The following is a 24886-nucleotide window of genomic DNA, read 5'->3' on the forward strand; positions in this document are numbered from 1 at the left end:
ATGCACTTGGTGTAGTCCAAGATAATGTTTCTTTAGCTATCAGTTGCACGCAGGCACAATTATGGATGCAATCAGTGGCCGCATCAATTATAAGAGAAGGTGAAGAAGGTACTTTCCCCACCGAAATTCGGAAAATTGTTTGGGACAGTGCCACTGACTTTGAGAGAAATCTCCAATCCTGGTGGACTCTAGTAAACTTCACCTATGATCCTATCACTAATACAGCCACAACCTTTGTATTGACCATACGTAATGCTTCACTATACATAATTCACCCCATCATTGCATTAGGATTGAACCACAATGGAACTTTACTCTATCCTTCTGAACATAGAGTATGGGCTCGAATGGTGAATGAAAAATGGCAAACTGTAAATTTAGAATCTTGTATTACACAACATCAACACGGATTCATTTGTGAAGGTAACACAATCGATGCTCAAGATATTTGTCTCGATACTGAGCAAAGCATTTGCCATTTCGAAGTCCACCCAGACAACAATCAAAAGACAATACTTATATATACTGGCCAAGGTTGTGTATGCTTGAGAACTGCATGTGACTCTGTGACAGTAGATAGAGTAATAGTAGATAGTAAGAATCATTCTAATTTTTGTATTTGTAACTTTGTCAAAATTATTGGATGTGACTTCTCTTATTCGGCACCAGTCGTATCCCACCAGTTAATAAAATCCAATTACATGCTGTTTCACGAATTATCACCCACACCTATTGGAATGAACCTTTCACTAGTAAAACAATTATTGACACACCAAGATTTGATCAAAATCTTGGAGGAGGCCCAAGAAAATGGACGGAAAACCTTGATAACAGTCCACCATGACACAGAGGAAATTCATAGGGTCTTCGAAAGAATAAAACAAGATACCAAACACAACTGGTGGGACGCGCTTTTTGGATGGTCACCTACTGCAACTGGTATCCTAAATAGGTTATGTCACCCCATTGTTGTCCTTTTGATATTAGTATTAATTAGTTTTGCTTTGTCTACTATATTGTTTGTTTGGAATTGGAGAATGCTACAGCGACTAACATCTTTAACTTCTCTACTTGGAGCACATGAGAATGCATTACGAAGCAACTTTCAAGCAAAGTATTATCCAGTTCCACTTCAGAAAACAGAGTATATGTAGGGTAAATGATTTTGCCTAGAGTAAAAGACAGGGGGAATTAATATGCGAACATATCAAATATAGTTAAGTTTATCTGCAGGAGGAAGCTTGTGTACAGTGCTTAATGAACATTGTTGTACATACATAAACCAGGATAAACGGGTAGGAACTGATCTTACTCAAATTTGGAAACATACCCAAGTTTTACACATAGTCGCGCAGGACGATACCTCATGGGGATTTCAGGAACTATGGGACAAATTAACCTCGTGGTTACCAGATTTTAAATGGCTTAAACAGCTCCTTCTCACTGCCGTTCTTCTTTTATTTCTAGCCCTGTTTATTTGCCTAATGTTTCGCTGTCTTTTGTGGTGCTGTTCTTCTGCTACTGAAAATTACGAATCTTGGAAACGTAATAAACTCAAACATCAAGTAGAGACGGGCAAGTATTTTGCCAAATCTCTTAAAACGAATGGCATTATTTAAGTGCAAAAGAATTTGCAACACTTTTAGAAAAAGGGGGGATTGATACAGAGGAAAAACCCTAAGAAGTAGTGATACAGAGGAAAAACCCTAAGAAGTAGAATTAATATCCTACATTGTATATTAACCTTATCTTTATAGAATAACATATTGTTTAACCAAGTACCAGTGTGTTTCGTGCTAACCGCAAAGGCTAAGCATTAACCGCCTAAGCAACACCATGTACTCAGTTCTAACTTCCCTCGTAAGAGCCTGTAAGCCCTAACTTTGTTTAGCTCGCTTCGGCTATCCTTACAAGACAGACCCTTTGTAAGACCCTCCAAACCGGCCGAAACCAGGCTTGCGGTTTAGATAAGAACCAAGAAAGTACTAAGCATGCGCAAGCTCCAAAGGTTACTCCCGGTGATGAAGATGAAGCAGAGGTTACTGTAGGTGGCGATGAAGATCCAGCACTAAAGACCCCCGACGACCACCTAACAGTAAAACTGCGCAAGCACAAGAAGGAGGAGACCTAATTTTAATACGAAGCGGGACAGGTCATGAATATGTATAGGCGTTTCGCAACAATCTATGAATATGTATGTATAAGTAGCATATAAACCGAAAGAACAAAGGCTGAGGCGCGCATGCTAGGCGGAGAGATCCCCCATGCGCCCGGCGCCGCAATAAAGAATATCTGCTGCCACGAAAGAGTGATTTTCTTTGTTTCATGTCAAACGGGTGTCACAGGGCGACAGTGTGACAGATGCCTTTCTGCAGGCAACAGTTTCCCCTACTGCAAAGGTAACACTTTTGGGGGAAATTCCTCCATTCTGATTTAGATCATCCCCGTGTTTATTGCAGCATTCTCTGGGGCAGTCTGCTGTGTGCAAAGTTTTATAGAAACCCCTTGAAGCATGGGGAGGAAGGGAGTGACATAGCAGGATCGCATATTAGATGAGTTTATTTGTCATTCAGTATGTTATTTCATGAACTGAACTATAAGATTAAAACCTTTTTTTTTTTTTTTTAAGATGATGTCACAGGAACTTTAAAAAAAGTTCTGTAGGTTTGTGCTATATTTTTCCAAGTGACTACCTTGTGTGCCAAACCAAGGCTAAATACACATTTGGAAAATCAATATTAAAAGCTTCTGTTTGTCTTGAAGTTTAAAGTATTTGAGTACCTCCAAGCTAACCATACTAAAAAGCCCTTTCAAACTCACACCTGATACATTTTACTTATGCACTACTACATTCCACAACTCTGTTTTCAGAAGTTGTTTCAATGTGTTTGTTTTTTAATTTCATAAAGGTGTCATCAGTGAATGTGACCCTTCAGGTAGCGCTGGTTCTCATTCTGTAAGTATTCTATCATTGCAGCTAACAGTACATGTTACTAATTCATGTGCCTTTGCTGAATTCATTTACTTCATTGATCAAGTCCTGAAGCCTGCTCTTAGACTGTGAAAGCATTGCACAAGCTTGTTTGCAGAGTAAGAGTGGAAATAAACTTTATGGTTTGTTCTTTCATCATACCAGTGCAATTAGCTGTTGAGGGTGGAGGTTTTTATCTTTTATATATAGAATATGTGTACTGTTTATGTCTTGGTCTGCTAGAACACTACTACATACATGGCATATAAGCCTATGCATGTCTCAAAGACTTTCTGGTTCAGGGTTGCAAAAGGCCATTTCAGCATCAAATTATTCTTGAAAAAAATATTATCTCTTTGTAACTGTTGCTGTTCCACTACTATTGTATTAATACAGTGATGGTTATTAGTCGTAGCAAATCACCCGAAATTGCAGTCATTGCTAAATCTGTAGCAAAGACCTAGAGGGTAAGTCTGACTGATGGAAGAGGCATCTATGTAGGCTCATGTATACAGAAACGAAGGACTAAACATGAAAATTAATGATTATTTTCAAGGAAATTTTTTAAAAACTTTTTGCAAAACAGTTAATACTTCAGAGCAGTTCTAATAAGGCTACAAAAGAATTGGAAAGCACGTGCATTGTGACTTTTAGAATAAGATATGGAAAAAATACACAGGACAGAACAATCCTGTGCTGATAGTATGAGACAGGAAAATCTTGGGAAGTCTGAATCAGCCTCAGTTTTCGTGAATCTGTAAAAGTCAGGAAACTGCCTGAGCTGTTAATAATACTAGGTTTTTCTTAGATCTAAAGATCAGTATGGTCTTTATGAAAAGGTTGAATCCATGTTTATGTTAACTGTTTTCTGTCATTAGGGCTATTGTCAGTGTCTTCAGCACGTTGAAGGTCCTACCTGTAGTAAATGCAAACCGTTGTACTGGAACCTGGCCAAAGAAAACCCTGAGGGGTGTACAGGTATGGCTTCATGACATAGTTCTTTGGGTTATGGAATGTATTATTCTTTTGGAAGTCATCTTTATTTGCTGTCTCCATCTTTGGTGCTCAGTGACTTTCTTGTTAACAGCATGTTTTTCATGCTACTTAATTGTAACACCAAATTCCCCATGATACCAGCAGCTGCTTTTAGAAATTAGACCATAATTTCATGAGTGCTTGCTAGTGCTGGACCAAGGTGTGCTCTGGGTTACAGTGATGTGTACTTCATGTGGCCCTGTGGCAGTTTTACTGGAGTGAGACAGGATTTCTGCTGTTAACACTGAAACCAGAATTTGTCTCATTTATTAGAGAAAAAGGTGCTTTTCCATCTATTATCATCTCCTAGCTTGTAGAGGAGTGAAAAGCCTTCTTGTGGCCTCAGGGTGTGACAAATCTGTTATGGTTTGTGTCTATATAATACCAATCTGTGTGCAAGTTTCAATGTTTGCTAACAGTGAGTGTGTGTTTTTCAGGCAGATAATAATTAATTTAAAGATGAAAAAGGATAAAGATAAAAAAAGGTAAAGATCTTTTTTCTCCCCAACTATTTGGGGTTCCAGCACAACAGCCACCTAGATGGGATGAGTGGCCTTAGAGCCCATACCGATATCATTACATCTTTCACTCTAAATCTTTAAATGCTGTACAGTCTAAACATCTACTGAAAGATTAATTGCTGCACCTTTAATGGACTTCATCTTCTCTGCCTTCAGTCACAGAGTCAATATGGGGTTTCACCAGACCTTTAGGTCAACATAGCTGCTTCCTGCAATATTTGAGAATTGAACTGGTCCCACAGTAGCACTGCAGCATAGAAGATGCCAATCAGGCTTGAAGACACTGTTTTGCATCAACTGTCTGAATGTTTCTAAGAAAAAAAACAATTGTAAATCCAAACTCAAGACTGTTTTTGTTGAACACGAGTCAGAACACATTAAAGCACACCAGTAAATAGCACATAGACAGAAGGCCTAATTCTTTCTCCATTGTTTTTTCTTCTCACCTGTGCCAGTATCCATCTGCTGTTCTGAACCTGCTAGAGTAAAATGCACCTTGTGGCACTGTTACTCAAAGTTGCACATTCAGGGTGGTGGGTTTTTTTTCTGTCAAAAGTATCTTGGAAAAATGAAGTGCAGACTGACTTTTTTTCATCTGTGCAGCATGCCAGTGCGATGTGAGTGGAACGCTAAGTGGAGTTGGAGAATGTCAGCAGGTAAAGTGAAATTAAAAGAAACACAGTAATTAAATTGATTTTTGTAAAGATAAACTGTTGTAACATTTGGTAAGATGGAAATCTTAGTACTGATTATTGCTTTTGGACATAAGGTGTCTGGTTTTACACAGCAAATAAGCAGTTTTATATCCTAGTGATGTATAGAAGTCCTGAAAAATTTTCATCATCTTGAGTTTATGTATTTTCTGGTCTGTTCATTGAAGATGATAAATGATAGAAGTTATGTCCAGATAATATTTTTTGTTGAGATTAGGATGTTTTTTCACTTTAGAATTAGAGGGAATACAAAATACTGGAAGATTAAAGTTCTGAAAAAAGTGTTGAAATATTTTTGATTAAATTGTTTTCTTAACAGGAAAATGGGCACTGTTACTGCAAATCTAATGTTTGTGGAGATTCCTGTGACACTTGTGAAGCTGGTTATTATGCTCTCGAGAACACAAATTATTTTGGCTGCCGAGGTAAAATGAATAAAGGACATCTCTAGTAGCACATTTGCACTTAACACAAAAGTCTTTAGAGTTAACTAGACTAGATTTTTAAGATGTATGTATTGAATCACTTATGTGCACAGCATTTTGCACTACTTCTTGTAACCCCTATAACTCCTCCTTTGCCTTCCCGAGGGAGTGGGAACAAGGCAGATGGTACCAGTGTGGTTCTCAGCCATTTTGTGGCTCGCTCATGTGAGGAAAGGTGTTCCTCCTGGAGTTCACTGTCCTTTACTTCACCTTCCCTGGTGCCTCATTTACCACCACATGCCTGAGGCTTCTCTGTCAAAGTTGGCACTGGTATCACAACAGGATGCTAAAGCTTGTTATCTTATCAAATAAGATAACTGGGAGTCATTCCTTCTCTCACTCCTTCTCCTGAGTGGTGGGGCCAAGGATGGTTGATTTTCCTGCAAGTGTTACCTGTAAGAGTGCTAGCTGTCTGTTCTGCTTAGCAGTTTTGTAAGGTCTGCTGCTGCAATAAAAACTTCAATGGTTACAACACATACTAGCTTGATAGCTTGATTTATTATGCATGCATATGTGTTAACATGTATTTGAAAGAGCCTGAAAGGAGGGAAGTCTGAAGGGCTCTGGAAGGAGGAAACAAGTCATTAATGGTGTTTTCTGATAATTTTTATCCTTTTTTTTTTTTTTCTGATGGGATATTTGGCTTGTGCTCTTTGCCTGACAGGCTGTCGGTGTGACATTGGAGGATCCCTCAGCCCAGCGTGTGCTGAGCCCTCGGGTGGCTGCAGGTGCAGGGCGCACATCGTGGGGACGGCCTGTCAGGAGTGAGTCTGGCTGTAGCTTCTGATAGCTTATGCTTCAGCACAGTTCTTTTGAAACTGCACACAAGTCCCTTGCTATCCTTTCATGTGAGATTCTGGATTTGTTGATAAATAAGCTGGTAAATTGTATTAGTTATTGATATTGATTATGCTGGGCACTTTTCTTCTGTAAAAATAACAGAAAAAATAACATAAATAAGATTTTTTTACTTGTTTCCTTAAATAACCAATACCTGTTTTGCAATAGTATTGCATATGTATCTGTATATCTATCAAGAGTTGTATAGGAAAACATATGTAAGCTGTAAAATTTCTGGAAAGAGAATTCTCATTACATACATCTTATCAGCTGTCTTGAATTTATTAGCTGTTATCAGGATTCCTCAGTCGTCAGCAGGTCACCTTCCTATGTATGCTCTTAGACATAGACCATACAGCAACTGGTAATTCTTTATTATTGTTTTTTTTTTCTCCTTGAAAGGCCTGAAAAAAACTATTTTTTCCCTGATCTGCACCACATGAAGTTTGAGATTGAAGATGGTACTACTGTCAAGGGAAGGGAAATTCGATTTGGCTATGATCCACAGGAATTTCCTAGCTTCAGTTGGAGAGGATACGCCCAGATGTCCTCTATACAAGTAAGCTGTTATTTCGTTCAAGGATTTGGGGTGAAAACATAGGTGTATGGTATAAATGTCTCTGTAGTACCGCTATGTGTGTGCAAGGTCATGGAGAAATCAGAAAAAAGGACAGGATCTCACTAACCTGAAGCTTTTGCCACTATATCGCTGTTTGGATTAGTAAATCTTGGTATTATTGTAAGTTGGTCATTGCTTGTGCAAATATATGTTCTTCAGAAATGTTCTTTGAGGGTTTCTTTGGTGAGAAATACACATTTTGCAGTAGGTGTAAACAAAAGAACTAATAGCTTTAAAGCCTATAATATTGAGTGCAGAAATTCTTGTCATGCCAAGGACAGTGGAAACAGCAGAAGCTTGATGCCTGGCTAAATAATTTGAATTACACAATTCCTTGGCAGTCTGTGTCCATAAGATTTTCAGGTACTATCACAGTGCTGTCACTGAAGTCTTCTTACACTTGCAACTTATACTGGGTGAAGAAGAGTAAGGTGCCAGTTTTTATTAGGAATGATAACTTTGCATTACACAAACAGAAAAATGCGTGATTCAGTAAAATAAGCTGTGAGGAGGAGCATATTGGCAACATTTATTTTAGTTTCATGGCAGTCTACAAATAAGCTAAACAACAGCAGTTGTAAATCAGAGGAAGAAAGTCACCATAATTTAATTGTGTGAGAAGAGACTTTGGGCTGAACTGCTGAGCAAGTGAACCAGGTTTTTAAAACATTAGATTTGAGCAGTAAATGGGATTTGCTCACTCTTCTGTTATAGTTGTGTCCAGCCTCCATAAATTGTCCAAGGACTAATGGACCACTATAGACTGAGACATAAGCACATAACCATTGCACAAACATAGTGATTTCCTTTCTGTTCTTCATTTTTTACTCTTTTCTCTTTGTTCGTTTGGGATTTTTTTATCCCAGAGCTCATATTTGTTGGATCTTCAGGATTACTCCACATTCACAAATAAAGGCAACTCTCCAGTAGCTGTGATTTTTTAACTTCTGCTTTCTAACTCAGCTGCTTTTTGCACTTCATATCCAGTGATATAGATTTTGTATATCCAGTGATTTGCATTTTGTAAAGTGGTATTGAAAGGGCTTAGTCTCTAATCTTGCTAAAAGTGTGTGGATTTTTTTGCTTACCTGGTTAAAGCTTTTCACTCATGTAAGCTCCAGGCCCTCCTTAGATGCTTGCATAACTGAGACAGTCTCATGTTCTTCATTTCAAGGGACCTTCCTAGTTTTGATATAGCATTTTTGTATCTTGCAGGACCCTGAAATAATCCTCCGGACATTTACTTTGTAGAAGACAAATAGTGTTACCACATCTACCACACAAAAGGCTAATGTCACAACTATTTGTGAAAAGAAACTATTTCAATACATTTAAAAGTTTTTGAGGTGAAATAAATAAGCTGTGTGTGAGCTCAGCGGAGGTCACTGGTGCTCTGTCATGCTGCTGACATGGTTGTCTCATTATAGATTGAGAAGCTGACAGTCAGGCTCCAATTTTAAAGCTCTGACCAGAGTTGCCTGAGTTTGCGACAGAGCTCAAAGAATAATTTCTACCCATTCCCTGCCTTTGCTTGAACTCAGGGACCGTCATCTCTTCCTCCCTCATTCATCAATTATCTCTTCTTTCTCTCCCTTCACTGTGTCTTCTAGACTTTCCATAAAATCTTAGAAACCATTTGGATAAATCTCCTGAAGCTTGTTTCTTTATTTCTTTTGCCTTTTCTTTTTTGTTCATATGTATTTTTTGTATTCCCTCAATGCCTGCCTTATCCATGTAGTATCCTTCAGAAGTCATCCTTCTCCATTTAAAACAACACATGTAAAACCTTCTACTTATTTGTATTTTCCATTCTGGTCCACTGCCCTTCTGCAGTTACCTAGTTTTTAGCTATCTAGTCTCCATAGATCTCTCAGCCCTGTCATCAGTCATATCTTTGCTTTCTGCTTTGCTTTTCTGTTAAAGTGGAGGTCTAGGGGATGGTGATGACAGAATTGAGGAATTTACATTCAGAGCAGCATATGGGAGCTGGCATTCTTGCATTTATTGTAGCTTTTAGGAGTAAGAGAAAATGAGGCTTTGTGCTCTGTTCTCAAATGTATGTAACAGAGAAAACCTGTGTGCATTTGGGGAAACAGAATGGAGGTCACTGTACCACGAGCATCTTGGAAAGGGTCAGCAAGTGGGTTGTGGTGGGTGAACTCGTGGGAGCTGGATTATGAGGGGAGCTTTAGGATTTAGGATGGAAGGAAGGAAGCCAAAACACTTGAGGTTGCACCAATCCTATTTTTTCCTAATCCACCACCAGCCTTTGTATATGTCTCAGTCAGTTCTGTTGCTCTGAAAGCTAAATAATGGAGGCTGAGTGAATGCAGCCTTCTGTGGGCTTGAGAACATCATGGCTCCAGAGGTGTCAGTTCAGTGCCAGGGCAAAGTCATGCAGGGTGTCGCATCTCTTAAGAAACTGGGATGTGGTGGAGGAGCAGAAGTTGCAGTGACAGTCTGAGATGTCTGTATGCTGTGAAGTGTTGTGTGTGATCTCAGACTAGGATCAGTGATTCTGGCCTGTACCTTGGGAAGCCAGGAACAGGGACAGCCTTTGATTCCATACGCCTCCTTTATGGCACAGGAGGGGAGAGTAAGAGTAAAGTACTGTCCATGTATCAAAGTGCAATATCAACAGACAGTTCTGCCATTCCGTGTTCTTGATAAGCTATTATTCAACAAGAGTTTGATTTTACAGGAGGTTTTGTTCTATATTCTCTTGTAAGCTGCCCAAGCCTTTCTTTTCTGTTATGGAGTTTGTCTTTGCCAGATGTTTTTTCTTTCTCTGGGTGCTAGTAACAAATAATATACTTTCCTTTCCTTCTTTTTCCCTTTCTTTTTATTTTTCCCAGCCAGAGGTGGTTGTGCCTATTACTGTGGCTTCCCCTAAGCTCTTCCACCTAGTCCTCCACTATGTCAGCCTGGGCTCAAAAAGCTCTAAAGGGAAGATCTCAGTTGCTGAGGGAAAACATTTTGGCACTAATTATACTTGTAAGTGAATTAATTTTCTCACTAGGCTTGCCTGTCATCCTCTGTCATACACCAGCATTGCCATTCCAGTACTTGTCTGCATGTGTGTTTTCTTGTAGGACTTTAGTATGGTGCTTGCATGGCTTCTAACTGTTCCTCTATTCAGCACTTTATGGCTGTTTTTGTTTATTAACTTCCATTTTTCAGAATGAAGTGAGGATAACTTTGAATGTGGAAAAATCAAACCTCTACTTATTTCGCATTATCCTGAGGTATATTAACCCTGGAGGTGACACAGTGTCTGGTCGCATATCTGCTTGTCAATCTCAGCCTGAAACAGGTAGGTGCAACTCAACGGCACAACAGATCAGATGAATGTTAGATCAGAGGAGACTTTTCAGGGTGCATCTAAGTCAAATTTGTAATGTCTCTTAAAATACATCACTTTTAACAGTGTCAGTGCTTTTGTGCTTTTTCTAATATATTTTGCTGTGTAATTGATGTGGCTGTGTTGCATGAAACTCCTGCTTACAGTAGTAATCAACATTTATTTTTTCAAATGTTTGCCACTTAGTACTTTCAGTTCTGCACTTGGAAGCTCTGTGTTTTATGAAGCCTTTAAAGAAGGGATTACAGCACTTATTTTGGTTTAGTTGCCTTTGATATTTCAGTTTAAAGGTGGCTTCTGACTTCATTCCATGAATAACATTTATTTAATGATGAATCCAATCTACCAAGTTAGCTCTGATTACAGACCTCAACAGCATGTGATGCCTTTTGGGCCCTGATAAAAGAGAAGTACTCTGTCCTTTGAATGGTAGAAACATACCAAGCCTGTATGCAGAATTATCTCTTATTATGACTAACCTCAGCATACTGATGGGAGCTAATGGAGTTTAGTCATAAGATCCTTTTAGTTATTTAGAGGAGACAAAACTGAAGACATCACAGATACCACTCAGCAGAGTAGCATCAGTGTGTGGTCATGTCTGGCTTATATTGGCTGGAAAGCAGGGAACCAGTTTTTGTCTGTGTCCCGGGGCTTCAAAGAGGAAACCATTAATATTCATAACAATTGATCCTCACAACTTCTCTTTGCTAAAGCATACTGTAGCTACATCTCAAGCATACTGCAGCTACATCTCTGTTGTACATCATCTCTGCTCAGAAGTTACCTTCAGTTACTGTCTGCAACTAAACATTTTAGATGCTACTGAGAACTTACAGTATCTGAAATATTTGGCTTAAAGTCACATGAGAACAGGCCTTGCATCAGCTGAACATATTGTGAGTCAGTGCAGAGACAGCTTGAATGGAAGAATCATGGAAGGAGAAAGTGAAGAAATGAGCATTTCAGAATATTGCAAAACTGACCATTACAGAGGCAGAGCTCTGCCTTTCTGAATCAGTTTGCTCAAGACTAATAAGAACAAAGACAACAACCACTTAATAGCTCTGTAGATTACTGTGTATGGTCAAATGCAGTGTTAATATGTATTGACAGAAAAAAATTGATCAGCTCCTGTTAGACCAAGTTTAATGGATGAAATCATCAGTGCAACACACTAAGCAGGTAGAGACATTTTACACAGTCCCTTATATTTTAGCTTGATTTTTTTTTTTTTTTTTTTTCCTGGCAGGGGCTGCTCAGAGCAAAGAGTTTGTCTTCCCACCCAGCAAGGAGCCAGCTTTTGTCACAATCCCAGGAATAAGCTCCGCAGAGCCTTTCTCACTGGTTCCAGGCATGTGGACTTTCAGTATAATGGCAGAGGAAGTCCTCTTGGTAAGAAAACAATTGAGGAAAACAAGTGCTTGAAGGCTGTCTTGATAGTATTGCTCTGGAGTTATTTGCCGGGAAGAACCCTGCAAACAGCTGAAATTCAGCACCAGTACAGCAGCAGAGTATCATTATGTAAATTTACACTTCTGTTTTCTTCTCTGACTTTCACCTGCTCTAATTTTTCTTGTGCTTACAGAATTTATCTAGAATCTGTACCTTCAAAGAATAAAGTAATACTAATATACAGCACAATTGGTTGAGCATAAATGCTCACAGAAATTCATAATTCTTACATATCAGGTGTTGTATCTAAAACTTGTCTCAGCCACAGATGACCAAGGCCTTAGTTTCTTGACAAAAATTCTTCAAAGAAGTGTATAAGATGGACTGCATGATTAGCAGGTCATTTTCTTAAATGTTTTTGTCCTCCCATCATTACTCTCCTTTCACTTCCTGAAAAAAATTTTCTGACAGTGGCTCTGAGAAATTGTTATAAAAAGACAAATTGTTTGAGGTGATCATTTATGAAAAACCTTAAAAATGTATGATCACCAAGACAGCATACTGAAATTCATATGTATATTGTATAGGGTTAACAAGTAGCCAGTGCCTTCTGTCATTAAGCCTGGAGTGCTGTTAAATTTATGGAATACCACATTATATGTTACTAAAGAGCTTGCAAAGTGAAAGTGACAGTACTTATTGTGCCTGGGTTTTTTACTAATACCTTTGAAAAGGAATTTATTAATGATCTTAACCCAGCATGTTCTCACAATAACAGTTTTTATATATAAATTCTAATATGTTAATTTAAGTAGGCAAGGCAGAGCAAAAATACACCAGCTTTTGAAGCACACCTTAATAGATTACATGGAGTATTTTTATACAGTCACCTGGGATACGTGAATCTCCCTTGTGGAGCCACGTGCAGTTGAGTTGTGCATGTGAATTGCACTCCTGGGTGAAAACTTCGCCCAGCTGTCTATGTATTACCAAGCCATGGGGAGGCTCCTTTATGACCACTGTCTTGTACTACACATGATGGGGGTGTGGCTTCAGAGTTACCTGCTCACAGGGCAGCTGCCTTTGTTCCATCTCTATGAAAGTATAAATAGAGTTAGGGAGACGCATTCTGATGTAACAAAAAAAATTCCACATCTTGCAGATATCCTCTGTAAAAATTATTTATGTGGTTAGTTTTGTTCATTGCTACATTATGAAAGTCTAGAGATGTTTCTTTTCTGATTTTCTGCATGGTTGTATTCTTGCATTTCTTTGTATTCTTTCTTCTTAGGATTATATGGTGCTGTTACCTAGTGATTACTATGAAGCATCCATCTTGCAGATACAAGTTACAGAGCCTTGCACCTATTCAGGACATGCTTCAACAGAGCAGTCAGTATATATGCTACAGAACAAACCAGTGCCTTGGATTATTTTATTGTTATCCAGCTGCACTTGAAAACAATAATAATCCTGTGTTTTGTTTGGGTTTGTTTTTTTATGTAAGCTGCTTGCTCTATCAGCATTTGCCATTGGGCAGATTTTCCTGTGTCCTTGGTTCAGAGGCAGCGTATTTCAGACACGGGGGAGAATACAGAAGAATACTTGTGCGACAGCCAACTCCTGATCAACCAGTGATGACCCATATCAGTGGAAGAGAGGTCAGATTTCTACAGGCTAATTTCAGTCCCATCTGCACTATTGTCTATAAACCTACTGGACTAAAACGGTTACAAGTTTACAGCTCAGGATTTGCAGATCTGTAACTCATCCCTAAAACAGACTCTGCGCCAAGTTCTGCATTTTATACAGAATTGTGTAAATGGATCAGCGTAGGCAGATTTTTAACTATGACTAGAGTGGACGTTTCACTCTGACAGAAGTATTTCATTAAATAAAAATCCCTCTGCTTTAAACGTACTGGCTTGTTCAGCATACTATTTAATTGCTGCAGAAATGGCATAATGGTTTGTCAGCAGAAAAGGTGTACATACATCTCTCTATTATTTTCTTTTTTTTCTTAGATAGCAATACTTAAGTAAAAATTGCTTCACTGAAAAACAAGCAGAAGCCACTATTATGCCACTGCTGTAGGTCCATTTGAAGAGAAACATATGTTTTATGAAATGAAAAGTTATACTAGACTGTGTTTGGTAAAAATAAGGTATTTTATCAAGTACATGATAATTACATGTAAAATGATTATGCCCTCTGTTACTGTGCTTGAATACTGCTTTTAAAAATACCAAGTGCAACAAGAATACTTACATGCCACAGGCCCTGGTGCTTCATCACTGATGTATGTGCAAAACTTTACTGGTAGGAATAATTGCAGTGAAGTCAAGAGGGCTGTTGACAGAATTATTTACATGTTTAAGTGTTCATAGCCTAAGGAAATATTAAGAAAAAAATGTTTAAATTTGAAAATAATTGTATAGCCAACTGTAGCAAAAACCTCTGTAACTACAGGACTTTCTGTGCAACTACTTCAGAGTATTTTGCATCAAGTATTGTGTTAACCAATGCGTGCAGGTACACTAAAAGGAAATCTTGATGCTTCAGAAAGTGTCACTTGGCTGTTTGCTGGAGAGATGCTTTCACTCTTCTTAGGGGATCAATATACAGGACTGCTGTAGTAGAAATTGTGTTCCTGGAAATATTTTTTTCAGTGGAAAATATAACTTAGAGGTGACAGTGACAGTTTTTTAGTATCATTAAAGTTTCCTCATTGGTACTTTCTACTGGGGAGAAGAGAAATAATAATATACTCGTTTCCTAAGCTTATTTTACAGGCTCCTAGAACTGTTATAATGGCAGCTGTTTCTTGGTTGGACTAGATGATCTTCAAGGTCTTTTCCAACCTAGATGATTCTTAAACTTGGTTGACTTTTATTAGTGGACAAAGTGATATTTATAAGCATTGCTTCCATTCTGTTGGATGTGTTTTGTTGAGACATTACAGGATTTGCCTGGGACTAATGCTGACTGGTTAGCTTGCAGGACAGGAAAAGGCATCTTTCTGCAAGAAAGGAACTGAAAAATCTAACAGTTCTTTTCTTTTTCAATGTTCTTGACGTAGGTCAATTTACAGATGACCATAAATGTTCCTCAGGTCGGTCGCTATGTTCTGGTTTTTGAATATGCCAATGAAGAGGATCGGTTATACACTGCTGAGGTAATAATACATAGCCCTGGACCTGTCACTGAAGGCAGAGTGAGAATATATAGTTGTAAATACAGGTAAGAAGTTCTAAGGAATCATTAAATGATTAAATAAGCATTTGGGATATAATTATACTTTTTATATATTGGGATCCATTTCACTTTGTAGATTGTTTGAATTTTAGGGTGATTTAAAAGTAAGTACATGATTTTGTGAGTATTGTACAGATTTTTAATTCTCTCTGTGCAATCAGCTCATTCAGTATTGCTGCTGCTTCAGTGATGCGTTTTCTTATACGCAGGGTTACTTATAAATCCTTATAAAGTATTAATGTCCAGTGGAAGAGCATCACTGTTGACTGCAGATGCCTGTACTGCTTTTGTTCAGTAAAAAACATGTGCAAGGGCTTTGGCTATAAAAAATGTAGCAGCTAGTTCTTCAAAGAGTATTCCCACCATTTCTAGCAAGATCTGCTGAAGAAGAAGTATAAAGGTCTCTGATGAGTATAGCCATCCTCTGGCTATTAGGCTATGGTCAAGGTCTTCAGCTGAATGCTTGTTTTTCCTTGTTGGCTACTGAGGTTACTGCAGATGTTTCTGCACAAGAGATTTTGTCTGTCCTGAGCGAGATTGTCTTTAATACTTGAGCATTTCACCTTATGACCCAAATTAGGATTGTGATCCTGCAGATCCTGCGGTTTGTGCCCTTGGGAGAGCCTGCATGGTGCCAGGGGACTGCAGGCATGCATTTGTTTTTCCCATGAGTCAAGTGTTTGGCCAGTTAGAGGGTTAGAGATATTAAGGATGAAATTGCTCGGTAAGAAAAATAATTTTCATCCGTGTGTTTGTGATACAGAGCAGAGCTATGTGGAGCAGTGACCTTGTCAGGTTATTGCTGGGGAAAGCTGTTATTTTAGCCTGTTAAGTAACACTAACTACTTGCTATACATCTTCCATTTTATTGCTTTTTTTTCCCCAAAAACACATTTTATGGACTAATTTTTAACATACTTCTTTGTTCATATGATACACTAAGAACTTCATGAAAATACAAAGAAAGCCCTTGCTACTTCAATGTAGCAATGCAGTAAGTCCCTAGCCATTCTGCATGAAGCTAATGTTCACCCTGCAAGCAAGTTGCTGTGTCAGCTTTCCAAAGCAGGAAGCTACGAGTCTCTTCTGTTAAAAAATAAGTAATGACGTACTGAGATAAGAGATACTGAGATGCAGATAAGAGTAACTTGTAGAATTAGGAATATATTGTGCCAGGCCTTCTTACAGCAATGTGAACTTGATTATTCCCCAAAAAGCATCATAAGAGAATAAAACATTGCAAGCTTCCAGTGAATTACAAATAAGGGACCTATATTTCTCTGGTCTTAAATGTCTTTAGCCCTGAGCAATCCTTATTTCTGAGTTGTGCTCTAAACAAGAGTGAAAATTCCACGTTCTCTGGTTCATATAGGAGAAATAGAGAAGCAGTTTTATGGTGGTTACAGCTTCTCACCCATGGCATGCTGGCTGGCCTAACGGAGCAGAAGTGCAGAAGAAAGAAAAGAAATTAAAGCCGTATATGATCTCTCTTTAGCAAAAGGGAACTGTCTACTTTTAGCAAGTTGCAGGAGTCATGCTTCCTGAACAAGGCAGAGTTCTAAGGCTTTAGCAAGAATTTTCCTCTTAGTATTTTACCAAAGATGCACAGCCAATCAAAGGTAGTCAGTCAGAGGCAAACTTACATTTTTTCGCTTGTATTGAGAAGTATCTCAGTGTACAGAATAGCTTCCTAAAATCAAGACCTGCCCAGCTGCCACTGTGTGGGTGAGAGCTGCTGATCCACACCATCCATGGCTCCTGGCAGAGTGGAAGCAGCAGCTGTTGTGTGCTGGTCCCTCAAGGATCACAGCCCAGACACAGAATATTAGTTACATGCCATGTAACCTCTGAAGGTAGCATATGTATGTTTATCTGTCTGCTCACATCTATCTGTTCACTCACGTCTGGAGGTTTGGGCTCTGGGTAGGTCAGCCCGTGAAGGACAAGCAGTATTTTGTACATGGTACGTCCTTTGTCTCAACAGCGAGGATACTGCATGGTCACCAGTGGCCAAAGGTAGTTGCTGCCTATGATCCAGCAGGATTGCTACTCACCAGTGGTGAAGCTAGCCAGAAGCTAGGTGGCTGAGCTAGACAGTGGCCTAAACAACATTGCAATGCCAGCACATTTTTAACCCTGCTTTCTGTCTCAGTTTCCTTTGTCGCAGCGTTGTAGTTGACGACAGGAATCGCATTGCAGCCTATGACCTTCTAGCAGATACAAAGATACATCTTAAGGCATCATCAATTAATTTTCTTCTGGTGAGTTTTTGTTTTCTTCTCCCTTTTATAATACTTGTTCCCTGAGCAGCTAAAGAGAGATGCTTTCCTCCCTGTGTTCACATGCTGGTGTGGTAATGTGTGAAATTATGTATATTAGATGCTTAAAGATGTTTTTATATATATAGTCAGAGAATACTGAAGCAAATTTCAAAGATAAACAGAAATTCTCCTTTTTTGGCAAGGGTTTTTCCAATTCTATTGTGCTTTATTTTCGTTTCCCTCTCTGTTCTGCATGTAAATTTTAAATGAAAAATCTTCTAGTAGCTTTTGTATGTCTTTTTTCCCCCCCCCCATCTTTCACTGCTTTTAAATCCCCAAAACCCATGTGGGAGTTTCATGGGTCTCTTACAAAATCCAGGTAATAAATGCATTCATTTCAGGTAATAAATGCATTTATTAATAATTGAACTTTAAATACTTTGAATGAAAAGCCTTCACTGCCCTCTCTTGGCCACCCCAGGAATAAGTTTTTCTGAACACTGAATTTTCTATGTTGTTTCTGTTTTCCATTTTAGAAACACAAGGTGAGTTACAGTTGGTTAAAATCTAGAGTTGAAACACAGCTATAAACATAGAGTAGTTCTGTGGAACTATTAGGAGTCACAACTGACACATGCTTTCTTCATTTCATAAGGCAGTGTTCGATGTGAACAAACACCATTTAAATTGTCTGTTAGCTCCCTGCAGCAATTGCTGTGCTAAAAAGATCCACATCGAAATGATGTTGCTATTAGTCTCTTGTGCTAAGAATCTCTGTATTTTTATTTTTAAATTCTAGTTTTCATTCTCTGGATAACTTGCTATATAAATATAAATTTCAATATTTTCCTGAGATTTAGGAAATATTTCCCTGTGTTAAATGTAAAGACTGCATTTAGCAAAAGACAGGATGGAGGAGGAAAAGAAGAACTTCAGGTATATGGACACTAATAATGGAGCAGCAATTTTGGAGTTAAAGACCCATGTGTGACCCCTTCTCATGTAGACCACAGATGCAGAGGGGAACCACCCGAACACTGGAGTTCAGAAATATGGTCTAAATAAAGGGGAAGTGGGGTTCTTGAGGTCAGCTTTCAAGAGAGGCTCTTACGACTTGGTAGTTTTTATCTCACACTGATGCATATGAGCTGTCTAAACCCAGACAATGTTTCACACTAATTTTCTATCTGCTCATAAAGTGCAGTTCAAGGCTACAGAGTCTACCCTTGTTCTGCTGTAATGAGCTGGAGCCCCGTAGGTCACTACATGCAGGACAGGCACAGTGTTTGCTGCCCAGAAAAAGGGACTTTTAGCACTCTGCCTTCTAGCTTATAGAGGGTTTCTAGTTTCTAGTCCCTGTTCGCTACTGCTAAAACACAAACTGAGCTCCTTTCAGACCTGCTTCTAAAATGAATGACTTTGCACATTAATGAATTCCACCTATGCAATTTTTATTTATATGAATACATGGTGCTAGTTATCCTACTGCTTATCAGGCATCTTTATCTCCTTTCAAGTAGTTCATGCAGAAGTTTTGTAACCTATATTAGATATTTTGTAAGTTCAGGTAGTAAATTTTATTAGTGCAAACTGTTTTGTCTTCCCTCAAGCCTTCCCTTTTGTGCTTACCACCATGGCTGCAGCAGGACTACCACAGCTTCATTTGTTTATGTCTAGTTTTAGTTTAAAAAGAAATATGAAGTCTTGTTGGCTTTTAAAATTAGTTCTGAATCTACTGGGAGAGAAATCCTGGTGTCACTGATTCTCACTCAGATGTACTTTGTGCAAAGCGTTCATGTCTGCATTTCAGAAGATCTAGCAATTCCCTCAGGGTCTCTGACACCACAGATGAGGGCTTTTATTCACACCTCTGTATGCTCCTTGCCTAGCTTCTGACACTGCAAGCTTGTCATTCCCATTGCCATACATATACTTACTTATTAATTTATTTAGCTTCTGAACAGCCAACAGTTGCCTCAGAAGGACAGAAATGCTATTCAACACTGAGGCATTCATGTGCAGAGAGGTAAAGGTATCCAAAATCTTGTGGGAAGTCCATGACAGAACATGGCTTCAGGCTCAAGGCTTCCCCATGCTAAAATTAGGCTTCATCCTTCCCATTCAGGCCTGGCCCGGTTATTTGTGATACTAATTGTTAATTGTGCCTTTTACTTATTTTTCAGCACAAGGTTTGTATTATATCAGCTGAAGAATTTTCTACAGAATATGTGGATCCTAAAGTACAATGCATAGCTGCTTACAGAAGTACCCATGATAGAAGGTAACTTGCTTGGTTTTATCCTTCTTATTTTCTGAAGAAGACCTTGAAAGGCAGACTAAATGGTATTTTATTTTCAATGAAACTTTGAGCAGTGACTCACAGGTGATTTGTAGGCCACTTTTGCAAAGTAGTATTTGTAAAAATGCTGAAGTTTAGTATGAATCTAGACAGTCTTTGTGCAGGATTTTGTTAATACTAGCCTCTTCCTGGCTTGTCTGAACTACTGAGTGTTGATGCGTTAGAAATCACACATCTGTCACACTCTGTCCAGTATGATAGGTGTCCCAGTTGGAGAAACATTGCTACTTCAGCAGCCTGAAATGCTTGCTGCTCCATCTGGAATTTCATTCTGCACATTACTGCTTCAGCTGTTCCAAAATGGCTTTAATTTGTTATTAGACAGGGAATGTGACTGCCCTTTCAGGCACAAATCCACCAGCTCAACTTGGCAGAACCAAACTACTCAAGATGTAAACCCCTGCTTCACAAACAAGCCATTCCCTTGTCCATCACACACACACAGAGACACAGACACAGACACACACACACACACACCCACACCCACCCCCTCCACTCCAGCAACGCTAGGTGATCCGTCTCCTCCATTGTACTTGTATAAGGACCAGTAATTAGAGCACTGACTCTTTGCTTGCTGTGAAGATCTGAACCTGAATTTTCACTTCCCAAGTGGTCAGGTTTGGGTTCTGCAGAGCACTTGCTCTGTCCTGTTGAAGTTCTTCCCCTTTCCATATGTTTTATTCTTTGGACCAGGGAGGAAATATCACTGCAGCTTCCAAATTAGGGGGCCCCACATTTCAGGTCCTGTTGCACTCCCCAGGGTGTCCCTCATGATGATAGTCTTAAGGGTTTCTTCCTACTGATCTGGCAATGGCAAGAGCCTCAAAGTAAAAGTAAATGTCATTTGCAGGACTTTGAAGGCAGAAAGAGTTGGAGACTAGGTCTAATAATTTTCAAGACAGTAGCTTCTTATATAATGATTAAATTGAAACAGAAAGCAGAAAAATCTGGATAGTAAATTGGATAAAAGCATGTGACTGTTGTTGGCTTCCAAGCATTCATAGCATTGAATCGCAGCTTTAATTCTCCTGTTCAGAGTGTTACAACTGAGAACAGACTTCTAAGACTTAAGATACTTGTCCTCGCACCGAAGGTGTTTTGCATCCTGGGCATTTATATTATGAGTAAAATGGGGGAAGGAGACTGGGTGAAAAACTTGATGTAAAGTAAAGCTAATGTAGAAATGTACAAAAGCTAATGTACCTTTTACTTTGGTTTTGTGTTGTGGGTTTTTTTTTAAATCTCGTTATATTTGCATAGTTTACTGTATGTTTATGTTCTGTTATTAAGACCATCATCTGGCAGCATTTCTGCTTTGCTGAAAGTGTTTAGTGTTCACCAAGCTGCAAGATGCAGAGTCTTGGCTCCATTTAGCAGTATTATAAGTGGATGCTGCATATGATTTCCCACACAAGCCTGGTAAATACATCTCAATCCTGGCCCTGAAACATACTTGCCATTCCAGTTCTGGGCCTGTCCTGAGCAAAGATCAATCACTGTCTGTTGAGTACTTAGGAGAAGTGAACAAATACTATTAGAACCCTCCCCAAACATTTTTTCCTGCAGTCTTGGAAAATAGTTCTCTCATTCAGGTTCTTCAGAATTAAATATACCAAGGAAGAAATAGTTAAACACAGCAGTGAATGAATAAGGATGCTTTCAAGGAGCACTGTTATTTATCTTGGCTCCAGTTCTACAAATATTTGATTGTATACTTAACTTCTAAGTACTTAAGTAGTCCCATTGACTTCAGTGGGAAAACTTGCATGTTTAAAGGATACACCTATGTAAATATTTGTAAGACTGAGAATTCGATGTTAGTACAGATTCTGGTAAATGTAACTAACTGCATTAACTAAAATTGATTTAATTTTTTAACACTCCTGGTTCCCTTAGGTTTCATCTTCCTTAGCAAACTCATTCCACTGAAACTGTTCAGGTTATGGATATTTTGAGTGAATAAAATCAGTTAATGTACATTTTCCCCTTCGTGGGTTAAGTCCATACCTCTTGTTTTTGTTTCCTTTCTGATCACTTACACAGAACCCAGAGAGTAAGAGAGTTACTATTGCATTATTAATTGTGATACAGTGCAATATATTGACTTTTGTGAGTTGACCACTTTTCCTGTTATGATGCTTAAGAAATTCTCCTGGCCCTAAGAGTAATTACTGTAATTCTGTGTTTAGTGCAGCATGCATTTCCTCAGTGTATGACACTCCACCAGCAGCTTTGGTTTTGGATGCGTTCAAGGATGGGAAAATTTCTGAAGTACGGAGAAATATACTCTATGATCCACTGAGTGCCCCTTTACCTTCCAACTCAGTTAATGGAGTCACCTTGACACCATTACAGGTATGTAATATTTTGAAAACTTTGTACATAAGTCACAAAGTATGTTCTTAGTAAAGTTGAATAGATTAAACACTTTAAGAGAATCAGAACTGAATGAAGTGATATGATCAAAATGTTGCAGACTGAGTAAGTCACAAAGACAATATACAGAAAGAGAAACAAAAATGCCAGCTTCTTTCTAAACTATGCAGTAGCCTCACAGACTGCAGAAGAACATTAGATGTGTTTGCATGCAAACAGATAGGAGCGTGCAGCGGTAATGCCATATTTTGAAGATATTTAACTTTCTGAGAGATGCTAAGCCCCCTCTCTTTCACTGCAGGTGGGTGGCACAGAGCACAGCTCATAAACCCCAGAATATTTCACGAAACAAATATACTATCAATCAGATCTGTTCTTGTTTCTGCAGAACCAGATTACCTTGAGTGGCAGAGTGCCCCGCTTGGGCAGATACGTATTTGTGTTACATTTTTATCAGCCAGCATACCCAGTGTTCCCCGTGCAAGTTCGCGTGGATGCGGGACGTGTGTGGTCAGGTGAGCATCTGAATTTGACATAACCCCTTTCCTTTCTCAGAATTTTGGCACATGGAACATTTTTTGGCATGTTTTTCCTTCTAGGTTCCTTCAATGCTTCATTCTGCCCTCATACCTCTGGCTGTCGGGATCAGGTGATTGCAGAAAACCGAATAGAGCTTGACATTTCTGAACCTGAGGTCTCTGTCACAGTGATGATACCTGATGGAAGAATGCTGGTCCTGGTACGCTTATTACATAAATGTACTTTGAAATATTATTCTTAATTTCACCATTTGTTTAGAGATAGATTCAAAAATGAAAGCCAGAAAGAAATAATTTATTGTTGTGTTTCAAATTTTTAAGATCTTGTACACTGCTTGTTTTATTTTAAATTTTTAAGACACTGTTTTTATTGTACACTGCTTGTAGCATCACAACTCTGGGGGGAAGATAAGAAGTATATTTTCCTATTTTTTTCAGTTAAAACGTTAAAGGTTTTGGGAAAATCCAGAACACATAATGAAGCAACATTTAAATATATAAATGCCTTAGCTTGTGTCTTTTGTTTTTCTCTGAAATTTACAATTTAGCTTTCTTGTTTTAAGGAAAATGTCTTAGTTGTTCCAGCAGACATCTACAGTTACAAAATTCTTGACAAAAAGACAGTGGACAAGTCATTTGATTTTATCAGCCAATGTGGAGGAAACAGTTTTTATATTGAGTAAGCATTGCTTTCTAAAAAAACCTGAAGAAGCTGGGAATTAATATTAGTTTTACTCTGTATTAAAGACATATGTATAAAATCCCCATCATTGTGCTACATTAAAATGCTTCTCATGGCTTATGCTGGCCCATTAAATTTCCATGAGTCACTTTTCCATGACTTTCTATTGTAAATGAAATGTAAAGGCAGAGCTTTATTGCTCACAGTACAACAGAGGAAAATCTATGTCATCTTTCTGTATTTGATATTTCCATCTTTGGTATTTGGTATTTTGCTTGGCATGTCTGAACTGATATGACTAATACACACTCTTTCTTTGAAAAAAATTCACTTACCTGCATGTTCAAAGCCATTCACCACTAGTTTAATTAAAGTATATCCCAGCATGTGTGCTGATGCCATCCTTATGTCAAAGAGCTGTTTGAAAGACAGGACCTTAGTTTACTGAACCACTGCAAAGCATGCTCATAACAATTCCCAAGTGCCAGTACTTACATGATTTATATTTCAATTTAAATAGCCCAGAAGGATCATCGGCCTTCTGTAAGGACTCTGTAAGGTCACTAGTGGCTTTCTACAACAATGGAGCCCTGCCATGTAATTGCCATAGTGCAGGTGCCACGAGCCCTACTTGCAGCCCTCTGGGAGGACAGTGTATTTGCAGACCTAATGTCATTGGTCGTCAGTGCAGCCGATGCCAAACTGGCTACTATGGATTCCCATACTGCAAGTGTAAGTACATGCTCGGACTTACTCAGCACCTGACTTCACCTTTTATTTAATTATCTGATTTTACTGCATAGGTACTGCTGTCTCGCTTTTCTCTATAGAGCTTGATCCTATGAGAGGTTGTTTGAGCCATCTTAGATTTAGCATAAGTATAGCTTTTAACTTAAGGCAGGAGTAACCCCATTTCCTTAAAGCACACCTGGTTCACAGAGGAGTGTCCTTGCGTGAGTTGTCTGTTCAGGTGTAGTAGGCTTTCAGTTAAACTGGTTAAAATCCATATTGCCACTCTTTCATTCGAATGGATTTTTCTGCACGGATTGCTAAATCATTTCCATTATTACTGTCATATCCCAGTTTACACCTTCAAGATTTTCCATAATCAGAGACACAGCATTCCTAGTTCCTCATATTCTGATGTTATTCTTAATAACATCAGCAGATTTATGGTTTACACCAACAGTCCTCAGCTGCCTTCCCAGATATTATACTCAATGTTTATAAATGTTACTTTCTAAAAGTGGTGCCCTTAACACCAAAACTATTTGTTTAATCCCTGGCCATATTGGGAAGTGATTAATAATGCTTGTGGTGAAGTTAAGCAACCAATCTATGGAAAAGAGCCAGGCACTAAAGCTACTCTTTGAAATGACTGTTACAGTTACATAGTTGGTTTCCATGACCCTGAGCTTAAAAGTAGGGAGAGAAAAGAATCATGCCCTTTACATATAAAGGTTGTGTCTGTTTC

The 24886-nt window shown here is 38.7% G+C and overlaps 1 protein-coding gene across 2 annotated transcripts in view; it reads left to right on the forward strand.

Moving 5' to 3' along the window:
• Positions 1-24886, forward strand: part of LAMA3 (laminin subunit alpha 3) — a 114623-nt gene that overhangs the window by 38108 nt on the left and 51629 nt on the right. The window contains exons 15-32 of one of the 2 annotated variants that reach the window (XM_026842373.1): positions 2910-2956; positions 3850-3949; positions 5131-5183; positions 5560-5665; positions 6390-6489; positions 6968-7124; positions 10365-10497; positions 11798-11940; positions 13232-13332; positions 13448-13601; positions 15020-15180; positions 17348-17456; positions 19640-19737; positions 22005-22170; positions 22580-22706; positions 22791-22930; positions 23294-23409; positions 23933-24144. In XM_026842373.1, coding sequence (XP_026698174.1) covers positions 2910-2956; positions 3850-3949; positions 5131-5183; positions 5560-5665; positions 6390-6489; positions 6968-7124; positions 10365-10497; positions 11798-11940; positions 13232-13332; positions 13448-13601; positions 15020-15180; positions 17348-17456; positions 19640-19737; positions 22005-22170; positions 22580-22706; positions 22791-22930; positions 23294-23409; positions 23933-24144 — 2223 coding nt within the window. The remainder of the gene's footprint in view (positions 1-2909; positions 2957-3849; positions 3950-5130; positions 5184-5559; positions 5666-6389; positions 6490-6967; positions 7125-10364; positions 10498-11797; positions 11941-13231; positions 13333-13447; positions 13602-15019; positions 15181-17347; positions 17457-19639; positions 19738-22004; positions 22171-22579; positions 22707-22790; positions 22931-23293; positions 23410-23932; positions 24145-24886) is intronic. The other variant, XM_026842374.1, reaches the window with a different exon arrangement.

This window comes from Athene cunicularia, assembly GCF_003259725.1.
Source record: "Athene cunicularia isolate RWA chromosome 2 unlocalized genomic scaffold, athCun1 chr2_part1, whole genome shotgun sequence".
Taxonomy (NCBI): domain Eukaryota; kingdom Metazoa; phylum Chordata; class Aves; order Strigiformes; family Strigidae; genus Athene; species Athene cunicularia.